The following is a 12,298-nucleotide window of genomic DNA, read 5'->3' as shown; positions in this document are numbered from 1 at the left end:
GACGTGGGATTCGATCCCGAGTCTCCAGGATCGCGCCCCGGGCCAAAGGCAGGCGCTAAACCGCTGCGCCACCCAGGGTCCCCTACTGTTAGTTTTAATCCTGGTATCTTGGTCAAGCCAAACACTTCACTTTCCTCCTAGGAAGAGCATTAGAAGCTTTGGTGTCTGAGCAGTCTCATGAAGTGGGCAAACCTAATTGGCCTCCTTAATCCTTGTCGGTCTCCCTCCTTGCCTTCAGGCTCGCAACCAGAGACCCTGTAGTTTCTTTCACTGAGGACAGGGAAGGACCTTCTGTGCTGTGTGTTCTCTACTATGAGAAGACTGGTCTGAGTGTTGCCCAGGGCCTAGATTCTAAGTTTCTGAGGCATCTAGTTACTCATGTAAATAAATAGTTGCATGAAGGAATGGGTGTCCAGAGCCCTGGCTTCTGTTCTTGGCTCTGTGACACTTGCAAGTTGTCACAAAATCTTTCCAATGTACTAGGTCTGTGTTATATGAGAAGATGCTCTCCACTATACCTACCTGTCCATGTGTCAAAGGTCCTCACTAATGAGGGAACACAGGGAATGTCATAGAAACCCATCTTTTTTTTTTTTTTTAAGATTTTATTTATTTACTCATGAGAGACACGGAGACAGAGAGAAGCAGGCTCCATGCAGGGAGCCTGACGTGGGACTCGATCCGAGGTCTCCAGGATCACACCCCGGGCTGAAAGCGGTGTTAAATCGCTAAGCCACCGGGGCTGCCCCCCGTCTTTTTTTTTTAAACTGAAATTTTTATTGAGATCACTGTAGATTCATATGCAGGTATAAGAAATAATACAAGAGCTCCTATGTACTTGAGGGAGAAACAGGCTCCCCTCAGGGAGCCAAAGTGGAACTCAGTCCTGGATTTGGGGATCTCACCCTGAGCCAAAGGCAGACGCTCAACCACTGAGCCTTCCAGGCATCCCGCTCCTGTGTACTCTTTACTGTTTTCCTCAGTGGTGACATTTTGCAAAACTACAGTACAACAGCCAGGATGTTTTTTTAATTTATTTTTTATTGGTGTTCAATTTACTAACATACAGAATAACCCCCAGTGCCCATCACCCATTCACTCCCACCCCCGCCCTCCTCCCCTTCCACCACCCCTAGTTCGTTTCCCAGAGTTAGCAGTCTTTACATTCTGTCTCCCTTTCTGATATTTCCCACACATTTCTTCTCCCTTCCCTTATATTCCCTTTCACTATTATTTATATTCCCCAAATGAATGAGAACATATAATGTTTGTCCTTCTCCGACACAGCCAGGATATTGACATTGACACAATCCACCAATCATATTCAGATTTCCTCTTGTTTAGGTATTTCGTTCTATACAGTTTTTTAAAAGATTTTATTTATTTATTTATTTATTTATTTATTTATTTATTTATTTATTCATTCATTCATTCATTCATGAGAGAGAGAGAGAGAGAGAGAGAGAGGCAGAGACACAGGCAGAGGGAGAAGCAGGCTCCATGCAGGGAGCCCGATGTGGGACTCGATTCAGGTCTCCAGGATCACACCCCGGGTTGAAGGCGGCACTAAACCGCTGGGCCACTAGGGTGCCCCCATTCTATAGTTTAAGCACACGTGTAGGGTTTATATACATCTGCACCACATTCAAGATACTGAAAGTTTCCCTTGCCATAAGGATCCCTCCTGTTGCTTTATAACCATACTCATCTTCTCCAGCAAAGCCACCCCTTCCATAACGCCAGCAACCACTAATCTGTTCTCTATTTCTAAACATTTGTTGTTTCAAAAATGTTATGTAAGAGGCTCAGTTGGTTAAGCATCTGTCTGGCTCAGGTCATAATCCCAGGGTCTTGCGATTGAGTCCTGCATTGGACTCCCTACTCCGCAGGATGTCTGCTTCTCCCTCTCCTTCTGCCCCTCTCTCCTCTGCTCCTGCTCTCTCTCTCAAATAAATAAAAACAAAAACAAAAAAAGTTATATAAATGGAATCTAACAGTCTGTAGTCAGGATTGGCTTTCTGTACTCGGCAGAATTCCCCAGAGACATGTCCAAATTGTTGTGTATTAACATGTATTTTATTACGGAGTAGTATTCCATGGTAGGTATATACCAGTTTGTGTAATCACTTGTTGAAGGATATATAAGCTATTAGGAAGTTTTTTAAACATAAGTAACTTTATTGAGCTTTATGCATTTTATAATAAAATTAGAGAGAGAGAGAGAGAGACGGGGAGAGGGGCAGAGGGAGAGGGAGAGAAGCAGATTCCCTACTGAGTGTGGAGCCTGATGTGGGGCTCAATCATGACCTGAGCTGAAATCAAAGGTTGGACACTTGGCACACCTGAGTGGCGCAGTGGTTGAGCACCTGCCTTTGGCTCAGGGCATGATTCCCTGGTCTGGGGAATGAGTCCCACATCAGGCTCCCTGTTGGGAGCCTGCTTATTCCTCTGCCCGTGTCTCTGCCTCTCTGTGTGTCTCTCATGAATAAATAAATAAAATCTTTAAAAAAAGAGAGAGGCAGAGACACGGGCAGAGGGAGAAACAGGCTCCATGCAGGGAGCTCGACATGGGACTCGATCCCGTGTCTCCAGGATCACACCCTGGGCTGAAGGTAGCACTAAACCGCTGAGCCACCAGGGCTGCCCTAATCTCAACATTTTAAATAAGACTGTCATTTTGAAAAAGTGGGTCTTTCAGGTTGCTAGATATAAATTTATCTATTTAAAAATAAACTAGTAATTTCTTAAAAAAAAAATTCCTAAGCCTAGAAGGAAAAAAGTTAAAAATTTTTTTCTAGGAGGATGAATAAGCTGGGCTTTGGTTATTTAAATGCAAGCCTGAAGCAGTCTAGGTCTACTAGTGCCCAATGGCTGTCCATGGGGCAGCTATATATGAACCACCTAGAATGTTTTATTTTAAAAAACAGATTCCTAAGCCTTATTTCAGACATACTGAGTCCGCATGCCCAAAGGTAAGAACAGGGAACCAGTATTTAAAAAATCAATCCAGGTTGGGAACTATTATACTTTAAATTATAACAGAACAAAGGCATGATGACTATTCTGAACCACCTCCTCCATCATGTGCAAGAATGTTAACATCTTAGAGCCCAAGAAACATGGAAGGGGTAAAACAAACAGTCTGAACAGTGGGGAGAAGCATCAGGTTCACACCTATCAGGTCTGTTTTCAGTGAGGAATGGGACTTAGTCCAGGGCAAGCTGGTAATACATGCGTTTAAAAATAACAAGTCAGCAGGGTGGCTAAGTTCCTTTTTGGTTGAAGTCTTGGCAGCCAACTTTCAACCTACTGGCCCCAGACAAGGAGACTTAAAGCAGTTTCTCCCAACCTAATCAGTCCTTTTATGGACTACTGCTTTTCTTTTTAAGATATTTCCAAAGACACCCAGTAATCCAGTCTGTCTACTTCCTTTTACCACCTTGGTATTTCCATTAGCAATAGGAACACCCCCGCCCTACCCTGTGCACTGTGTCCCTCAGGGAGGGAGGAGAAACAAGAGCTCACTTCCCCCTCCCCCTCCAACTGTCACAACACCACAGATGGGGGATGGGCTCTGGGCCTGGCTCCTGTTCCACTGTGTGTCTGGCCAGGAGCCGTCCCTTCTTGAATGGTTCCTAGCACTCAGCAGAAGGGGACAGAATAACCTTGGGCAGGACTGATGCTAAGCAGATGCCACTGCTAAATGCTGACAGAACACATGACTTCATGCTAAAGGCTTCACACTGGCAAACTACTGTTTGCATCTTTCTGGTAAACCATTTTATTTTTTTATTTTTTTTTTATTTTTTTTTTGGTAAACCATTTTAAAACAACTGAATTAGTTGCTAACTTTTAAGTTTTAAGCATCAATAGAACCCCTTGAAAAACCAGGACTTCCATTTTATTTAAAGACCTTAAGACCTGCAGTCCTGAACATTTTCTTTCAGTGCTGTCACTTCCCTACTGCCCTGCAACACCAAGGGATGAAGGCTATGCACCAGGCATGATCTCCTATCTATTTCACATCACTTTCTACTTTACATTCATACATTCACTGTTTGCTTGTATTACCTACTTGGCTCTTGTAGACACCTAAAGTCGCCACTGCCCCTCCATTTCTTCACTGCTGCTCTATCTACAGGTTTCTTCACAGTATTTCATTTGACCCCACAGTGCAAAGGATCATACCCACATTTTCAACATCGTTGGACTGGACAAGCTGAATGGCAAGAAAAACAGAAAGCCATGGCTTTGGTTTACATTCGGAATAGTCACACACCTACTGGCTTACGGGCAGCTGAATAGACTGCAGATTTCTGGGACAATTGGCCACTCCTACCCACTCCCCCATTAAAAGAAAAACGTAACAGAGTAGACAGTGGTGGGATCTACAGTAAGTTTATTTTCAGAGAAACCAGGCTGCAAGAAGTCTACATGATTGGAGCAGATGGTGGTTATCTTTCCAAAAGGTGAAGCCTGAGTCCAGCTGGCAGCACACAAAGGTTAAAACCAAAGCCCAGATATCTGCTTTCCTGGTTCTGCCCTGCATTGCCCACTCATGATGTGAAATGCGAGACCGCACAACAGTACTGAACGAAGAGGTCCAACCAGGCAGAGGCAACATTCCGGCCAGGAGACAATCAATCATTGAAGAGGATGCTGATCTAAGAGCCATTACCTACTCTCTGCTATTCTTTGATGAGAAAGGTGAGGGTATGGGATGAGCAGTAAATTATATTCTTAGTTCTTCAAGTAAGTAAACTCTATAGGATAGGGCAGGTGGCCAATCAAGCAGTAGAACAGGATGAAAATCTAGGCTAGTTATAGATCTCTGTGCCTAAGGAAAAGAACAGAACTTAAAATGCCCAAAAGTACTGGAAAAAAAAAAAAAAAAAAAAGAACCTTATTTCCACTCCCCCAAATAAGACAGGAAATAGCATCTTTTATTTTCCTCACTGCAGTGGCAGCAGACCTGCTGGTTTTTATGAAACATGATTTCTGTAATGAGGTCTGTTGATAAGCTTGCTCAGTCACAGGATGACAAACACGAGGCTGCCTGCTGATGTTAGAATGGGCTCTGCCCACAACACCTTGTAGGTGCTATTCTCATACTAGATCTACAGAGGTGCCCCAATACCGCTGGTAAGGGACTGCAGTTAAAGCTTCTGAAATATTGCAATGGTATGATTGACAGAATTTTTTGGGCTATGTCTTTCTTGTACATGTAAACTCTTTTGGAACAGCTGGAGTTAAAGGAGGGGCAGGAGTTTGGTTTTGAGCCCCAGAGTTTCAGACACCCACCACAGGTGCCTCTGCCCTATTTCACTACACCTTCTTTTCTGCAAAACACATTCAGTGGTTGAGTGTTAACTACTGTGGTTGAAAGAAAAGACCTGATTGCCACCATCCACCCTCCTCCTCTCTCCATGTGAATCTCACAACAGCAGAGGCCGTAGGCAGGAAGGTTGTCTCTGTTCCCTCTCACCAGGGAAATTACTTGGTAACCTGGTGAATGGCATGGGCAAGGTAGCCCACATTGCCAGATGTGACCCCTGCCACAGAGATGCGGCCATCCTTTGTCATGTAGATGGAGAACTCCTTGGTCAGCCTCTCCACCTGCAGGGAGACAGTACAAGAGCACATTTGAGGCAGGGGGATTTGCCTAGCCTGGTGCAGTAAAACAGGAAAATAACAGAAATGATTTTCTTGCTTAAACCCTGTTCCCAGAATTTGGTGGGCTAGTGTTGAGAGAAGGAAGAAAAAACTATTTTATTTTTTTTCAAAGATTTTTTATTTATTCATGAGACATAGAGAGAGAGGCAGAGACACAGGCAGAGGAAGAAGCAGGCTCCATGCAAGGAGCCTGATGTGGGACCCGATCCCAGAACTCCAGGATCACACCCTGAGCCGAAGGCAGATGCTCAACCACTGAGCCACCCAGGCATCCCAGAAAAAACTATTTTAAAGTAGGATGAGCAATTCTGAGGTGTGTATAGGTAAAAAAAAAAAACCCTTCCGTCCAGCATTTCTAGAAACAATAGTTCCAGAATCCAGCTATGGAACAGCTTTGTCTATCAATATTCAGGCTCTTGCTTGCTCTGATATCACTTCAGAGGAGCAGCAAGGGTCACAAAAATGACCAAAACACACTCTGCTCAACAGTGGTTCGCAGTGTCATGGGAGATACAGAGAGGTGAATGACTAATAAACAAAAGAAAATGAGGGACACCTGGGTCGCTTAGTGTTTGAGCATCTGCCTTTGGCTCAGGGCATTATCCTGGGGTCCTGGGATCGAGTCCTACATTGGGCTCCCTGTGATGAGCCTTCTTCTCCCTCTGCCTATGTCTCTGTCTGTGTCTCTCATGAATAAATAAAATCTTTAAAAAACAAAAAATAAAAATAAAGAAAATGAATGCTACACTCTTCTTTTACCTAAGAGGGCTGCAAAATGCCTGTTTTAAGTGTAATCTGAACAGGTGGGTGATCTATGAGGAATTCTAATTTGCCAGGACTGATCAATTGTTTAGCTGAGGAGAAAACAGAGCCCACTAACCTGTTCAGGCTTTAGTCCTGTGAAACAAAACATGCCAATCTGGTCAGTGATGTGCTGCCAATTGTGGGAGGAGCCCTCCTTCTTGAGGTTGGAGACCAGCTGAGTACGCATGCTAATGATGCGGTCGGCCATGCCTTTTACTTCCTGCAACCTGCAAAGAAAAAAAACAAAACCAAAAAACCCTGGGATGCAGCTCAATTTTGGACAAGCACTGACAGATAAGCCGCAGTTCACAGCAATTTTACCTTCCTTGAGGATTCCCCTAGTATGCTTTAATTCTTTGTCCTAGCCTAAGTCAAATGCTGTCACTGGTTCAGGAAATAAAAAGCTATTTTACAGCACTGTGCTCTATCAGAACACTATTTTGATCAGGCAGCTAAAATGACTAATATAACTGAATTACTAAGAAAGATGGGAAAAAAAAAAAAAAAAAGAAAGATGAGGGGTACCTGGGTGGCTCAGTTGGTCAAATATCCAACTCTTCATTTTGGCTTATGTCATGATCTCGGGGTTGTAGGATTGAGCCCTGTATTGGGCTCTGTGTTCAGCATGGAGCCTGCTTCGGATTCTCTCTGTTCCTACGCCACCCACCCTCTGCTTTCTCTCTCTCCCAAATAAACGAATAAATCTTAAAAAAAAAGGAATGAATGACCCTTTTTTTTTTTTTTAAGATTTTGTTTATTCATGAGAGACAGAGAGAGGCAGAGACACAGGCAGTGGGAGAAGCAGGCTCCCTGCAGGAGCCTGATGGGGTACTTGATCTCAGGACCTCGGGATCATGCACTGAGCCACCCAGGTACCCCCTTTTTTAAAAAAGATTTTATTAATTTATTCATGAGAGAGAAGCAGAGACCTAGGTAGAGGGAGAAGCAGGCTCCTTTTGGGGAGCCCAATGCGGGACTCAATCCCAGGACCCTAGTATCTCGACCTGAGCTGAAGGCACTCAACCACTGAGCCACCCAGGCATCCCCTTAGCAAATTTTTTATAAAAGGCTAAATTATAGGGATCCCTGGGTGGCGCAGCGGTTTGGTGCCTCCCTTTGGCCCAGGGCGCTATCCTGGAGACCCGGGATCGAATCCCGCGTCGGGCTCCAAGTGCATGGAGCCTGCTTCTCCCTCTGCCTGTGTCTCTGCCTCTCTCTCTCTCTCTGTGTGACTATCATAAATAAATAAAAATAAAAATTAAAAAAAAAAGGCTAAATTATAAATGTGTTAGGTCTTGTGGGCTATTTGCTCTCTGTCACAATTACTAAACTCTGCTCTATGGCACATAAGCAGCCATACATAATTCATCAAAAATGGGTGTAGCTGTGTGCCAACAAAACTTTGTAATAGAGAACAGACTAGATATGACCCAAGAACAGTTTGCCAACCTCTGATCAAATGTAAGGTTTTCTAAATTATGTGGCACCACCCATTCATATCTCATATATTCAAGGTAGTTGGATGCAACTGGCATTTAGAAAACATTAGAATATAATACATGAAGCCCAACTGTTGAATTTTTGACAAGCGTTTCAGTTACGTGTATGTTTTATAGGTAATGTGTGTTCAGGGTCATGATACAAAATATCTGTTTTATGTGGACTACAAGAGACTGAGTAGCTAAGAGCAAGCACAGATGCCAAGAGATTCAGACAGTAAGCCTAATAAAACCCCAAGATATCATGTTCTTTTTTATTTTGTTTTATTTATTTATTCATGAGAGACAGAGAGATATAGAGGCAGAGACACAGGCAGAGGGAGAAGCAGGAAGCTTCCATGCAGGAAGCCCGATGCGGGACTCGACCCCAGGACTTCAGGATCACATCCTGAGCCAAAGGCAGACACTCAACCACTGAGCCATCCAGGCGTCCCAAGATATGATGTCCTTAAAAAAGTTTTCCATGTAAGGCACTTCAATTTGAACTTCAGTTGAGGAGAGGGCAGATTCTACCTAACGTGGAGATGATGGAATAAAAAACCCTGCTGTTTCTGAATTACGTGTCTCCAATGTATTTATTTGAAAGGGCTAACAAAACGCACACTCCTCTCTCCTCTCTTCCCCTTCCACATGTAGAAGCTGTGTGATATTTTATGGCACTACTTGCTGATTATAAATAAGATCTGAAAGATCAGTGGCAGGAAAGGCAGATGGCTGGGGAGTGGCAATGTGCTTTTACCATTGTTTTCGCAGGTCAGGGCTGGTCAGGATGGTTGAGGCAATTCGGGCCCCATTGATTGGAGGGTTGGAATACATGGGACGGATCAAGATCTTCAACTGTGACTCCACCCTTTTAGCTTCATCAGCATCCTTGCAGACCACAGTGAAGGCTCCTACACGCTCACCTGAAAAGACACAAATAGATCTTCTCTTCTAGTTTTCCAATCTAACATGCTAAAGCAAATCACGATTCAATTTGCTAGGTTTTATGCTTCCATCAGAAGTGCCATAAAAATATGTTATAAATAAAAAGGTTTCAACAACCAGTATGGTAAATCTAGAGACAACAGGAAGTTTGAGTACTCAAAAGTCTCTTTTTATTATATCCATCTTCTTTTTTTTATTTTTATTTTTTTTAATTATATCCATCTTCTTGGCTCGTGGAGCAGTCACTTTTTGTTTAGAGAAGCAGTCATTAGTTTTCTCTGCTGGAAGAATTCAGAGACACGAAAGAAGATGTGACTAAGATCAGTAAAATCCATGTCATCTTTTTTCTCTGTGTAACACACATACAAATGTGCGTGTGGACAGACACACAGACATCCCAGCCCCCAAACTGGTATCTCTGTGGCATCCTCTTCCAGCACTTCTTCAATCTCATCAGGACACACATCTCATGCACTGGGTGGGTCCCTTAGCTTACCGTATAAGCCCATGTTCTTGGCATAGGATTGGCAGAGACAAACATTAATGCCTTGTTCGATGAAGTGGCGTACAGCCCAGGCATCCTTGTTACCATCACCACTGGCAAAGCCTTGGTAGGCCATGTCAAAGAATGCAAAGAGATTATTTTTCTGGGAAAGAAAAGAGAAGAGCAAAGCTTTAGGGAGTCCCTCTCAAGATGTCCACATGCTTATTGGGACCATGTGTCCCTCACATAGTTAACACAATTTTTTCACCCCAGTGGCAATTTGGAGATGTTTAATTTTCCCTGAGTTAAGACATCATCATATATATTTTTACTTTGGTGGATATGGCCCCTCACGAAGACATTAAGAGAAGATACTCTTAATTGCAATCTTCCCAGAAAGCTGCTTGATCAATTGGGAAGCTATTTTCAGGCTCATAGGAATTTGGGTAATTACTCTGGCCCAGTCAACACAGGACCAGCATCAGCCTAATGTAACTTTGGCAGCCTCATCTTACACCCAGGACTCATGGGAACCATCTCATCTTCAGAGTGCTCTCTGAATGCTCTCTCTTTATTTTCCTCTGTTTAATTCTGTTTGTACTCCAGGTTTGACAGAATATTAAGAAAGGGAAACCAAAAGAAGTGAAAATGGGGACACAAGGCAACAGGAATATTTTCCTTCTCTGGAATTTTTAAAGTAAACTCTCCCTCCAATGTGGCACTTGAACTCCTAACCCTAAGATCATAAGTTCCATGCTCTACAAACTGAGCCACCAAGTGCCCCTCCTCCCTTAAAACTGACTAGTGCCTTCTCTGACAGCTGATCCTTTGAATGATAATGGTCATGCTGAGAAAACAGGCAAGGATAGGAGACATGACAAAGTATATAAAGGACAAATAAGTAACCCTGACCAGGGCAAACGTAGGTGCTAATAACAGACATCCTGGGACCAGTGGATGCCCACTGTACAGGCTAACCAACCACAGAATTGATCAGAATTCCCTACATCCAGGCTGAGGAACAAAAATTACTTTCAAGCTGTTCACGTATCATCAATTAAGAACTGCGAATTATGCAGGGCGCCTTGGTGGCTCAGTCGATTAAGTGGCTGACTCTTGATTTCACTCAGGTTGTGATCTTGGGGTTGTGGGATGGAGCCCTGTATTGGGCTCTGTGCTCAGCAGAGTCTGGTTGAGATTCTTTCCCTCCTTCTGCCCCCTCCCCCCACTTACATGTACACTCCCTCTCTTCCTCAAATAAATAAATAAAAATCTTAAAAAAAAAAGGAACTGCTAATTATGCAAGTAAGTTTTTTCCTGACAACAATGTGGGCTCAAGAGTAACTAATTCTCACCGTTCAGACTTTGCCCAGTTAAGCATCTCATAAGGCCAGTTACCAAAGAGAGAAGTTTCCTTACCTTCACCACTGTTGCTATTTCCTTCCACTGCTCAGGGCGGGGGTCTACTCCCGTGGGATTGTGGGCACAGGCATGCAGGAGAAGAACACTTTGCTGTGGCATTTTCTAAAGAGACAGCCAACAGATAACTTTGCAGCTCTGAAGGAGATAATTTACCTAAAGTGTCACAGGGTCACTATTTTTGATCAATAACAGATAATCTGAGATCTGGGAACTAGTTGATCCTCAGTATTTTAAGTCAGCTATTGAGACTCAGCTGTGAAACATCAAATCTCTGCAAGGAGGTTTGTTCCAGTTCCTTTACCCCTCTTGCCCTGAAAGTCACACTTACCGAAATGTCCTCTATAGCGCCTGTGAAATCAAAGCCGCACGTCTTGGGGTCATAGTATCGATAACCATGTAGCTGCATGCCAGCGTCCCTGAAGATTGGTGTATGGTTTCCCCAGGATGGTTTGGGCAGAAAGACATCTTGGCTGAACTTAAAAAATCTTTGCTAAAAAGTGGGATGAGACAGAATGGAAAAGTGAAGAGGAGGAAAAAGAAAGAGTTGATGTATTTTATTGAAGAAGACATTTTCTTTTCTTTTTTAAGATTTTATTTTTTCATAAGAGACACAGAGAGAGAGAGAGAGAGGCAGAGACACAGAGGGAGAAGCAAGCTCCATGCATGGAGCCCGATGTGGGACTCAATCCCGGGACTCCAGGATCACGCCCTGGGCTGAAGGCAGGCGCTAAACCGCTGAGCTACCCAGGGATCCCAAGAAGACATTTTCTTTTTTTTTTTTTTTTTTTTTTTTTTTTAAGAAGACATTTTCTTTACTGAAACTCAGCTTATCTCTGAGTGAGAGATAGTAATGACTCAGCAGCAGCACTGTGAGTTGGAATCCAGGCTCTGACAAGTAAATTCACTGTGTAGCCAAGGACCTACCTGTCTGGCCCTCACTTTCTTCATTTGTCAAATGGTGGGAGGTTCACCTCCTTCACAAAGATTAAATGAAGAGTAAAATAAAAGCTGGTAGTAACAGATGTGTATAACAAATTATATTTATTATTATTCTATCTTCCTTTTAATTTCTTCTAAGAACTTTCACTCTTCTTAGCCTGACTCCATTTATCAGACTCCATTTATCCATTTTTCCAACTTTGTGGAAAGAAGGCAGCAAACACACATGCAATAGGAAACCCCATCATCCTCAACTTCTGGACTGTCTTACATCTTTCTCCTAAAGGAATTTCCAGACTCACCAGAAAACTGGCTCCAATCCTCAATGCCCCTGTTCCAGAAATGGTCTGCACGGTGACATACTGAAGGAGAGACAGCATGGTCAGTAACATGGGGCACTCTCTACAGGCCCACAATGAACAGAACCAAGGCCAGGCCCACGGAGGCACTGTTCTGTACAGTCAGTCCCCTTCCTTCTTCAGAATCTGAAGACAATGTTCCAAATTGTATTTGGAAATGAGCGAGAATGGCACTATTGTTTCATTTCCCC

The 12,298-nt window shown here is 43.4% G+C and overlaps 1 protein-coding gene and 1 long non-coding RNA gene across 2 annotated transcripts in view; one reads left to right on the top strand and one right to left on the bottom strand.

The window, feature by feature from the left end:
- The first annotated feature begins 3,412 nt into the window (after positions 1 to 3,412).
- Positions 3,413 to 4,901, top strand: LOC140633800 (uncharacterized). The gene is made up of 2 exons (XR_012031404.1): positions 3,413 to 3,771; positions 4,174 to 4,901. It is a non-coding gene; the product is annotated as an uncharacterized lncRNA (long non-coding RNA).
- The window catches only part of GOT2 (glutamic-oxaloacetic transaminase 2), a 25,249-nt gene continuing 17,333 nt past the window's right edge, over positions 4,383 to 12,298 (bottom strand). Inside the window, exons 4-10 of the mRNA XM_072826850.1 lie at positions 12,051 to 12,110; positions 11,138 to 11,299; positions 10,807 to 10,911; positions 9,400 to 9,550; positions 8,716 to 8,881; positions 6,554 to 6,704; positions 4,383 to 5,616 (exon numbers count right to left, since the gene is read on the bottom strand). Coding sequence (XP_072682951.1) covers positions 5,494 to 5,616; positions 6,554 to 6,704; positions 8,716 to 8,881; positions 9,400 to 9,550; positions 10,807 to 10,911; positions 11,138 to 11,299; positions 12,051 to 12,110 — 918 coding nt within the window. The 3' untranslated portion in view covers positions 4,383 to 5,493. The remainder of the gene's footprint in view (positions 5,617 to 6,553; positions 6,705 to 8,715; positions 8,882 to 9,399; positions 9,551 to 10,806; positions 10,912 to 11,137; positions 11,300 to 12,050; positions 12,111 to 12,298) is intronic.

Source organism: Canis lupus, chromosome 5 (assembly GCF_048164855.1).
Source record: "Canis lupus baileyi chromosome 5, mCanLup2.hap1, whole genome shotgun sequence".
NCBI classification, from domain to species: Eukaryota; Metazoa; Chordata; class Mammalia; order Carnivora; family Canidae; genus Canis; species Canis lupus.
Note: the sequence above shows the minus strand (reverse complement) of the source record. Positions and strands in the feature narration are given on the sequence as shown.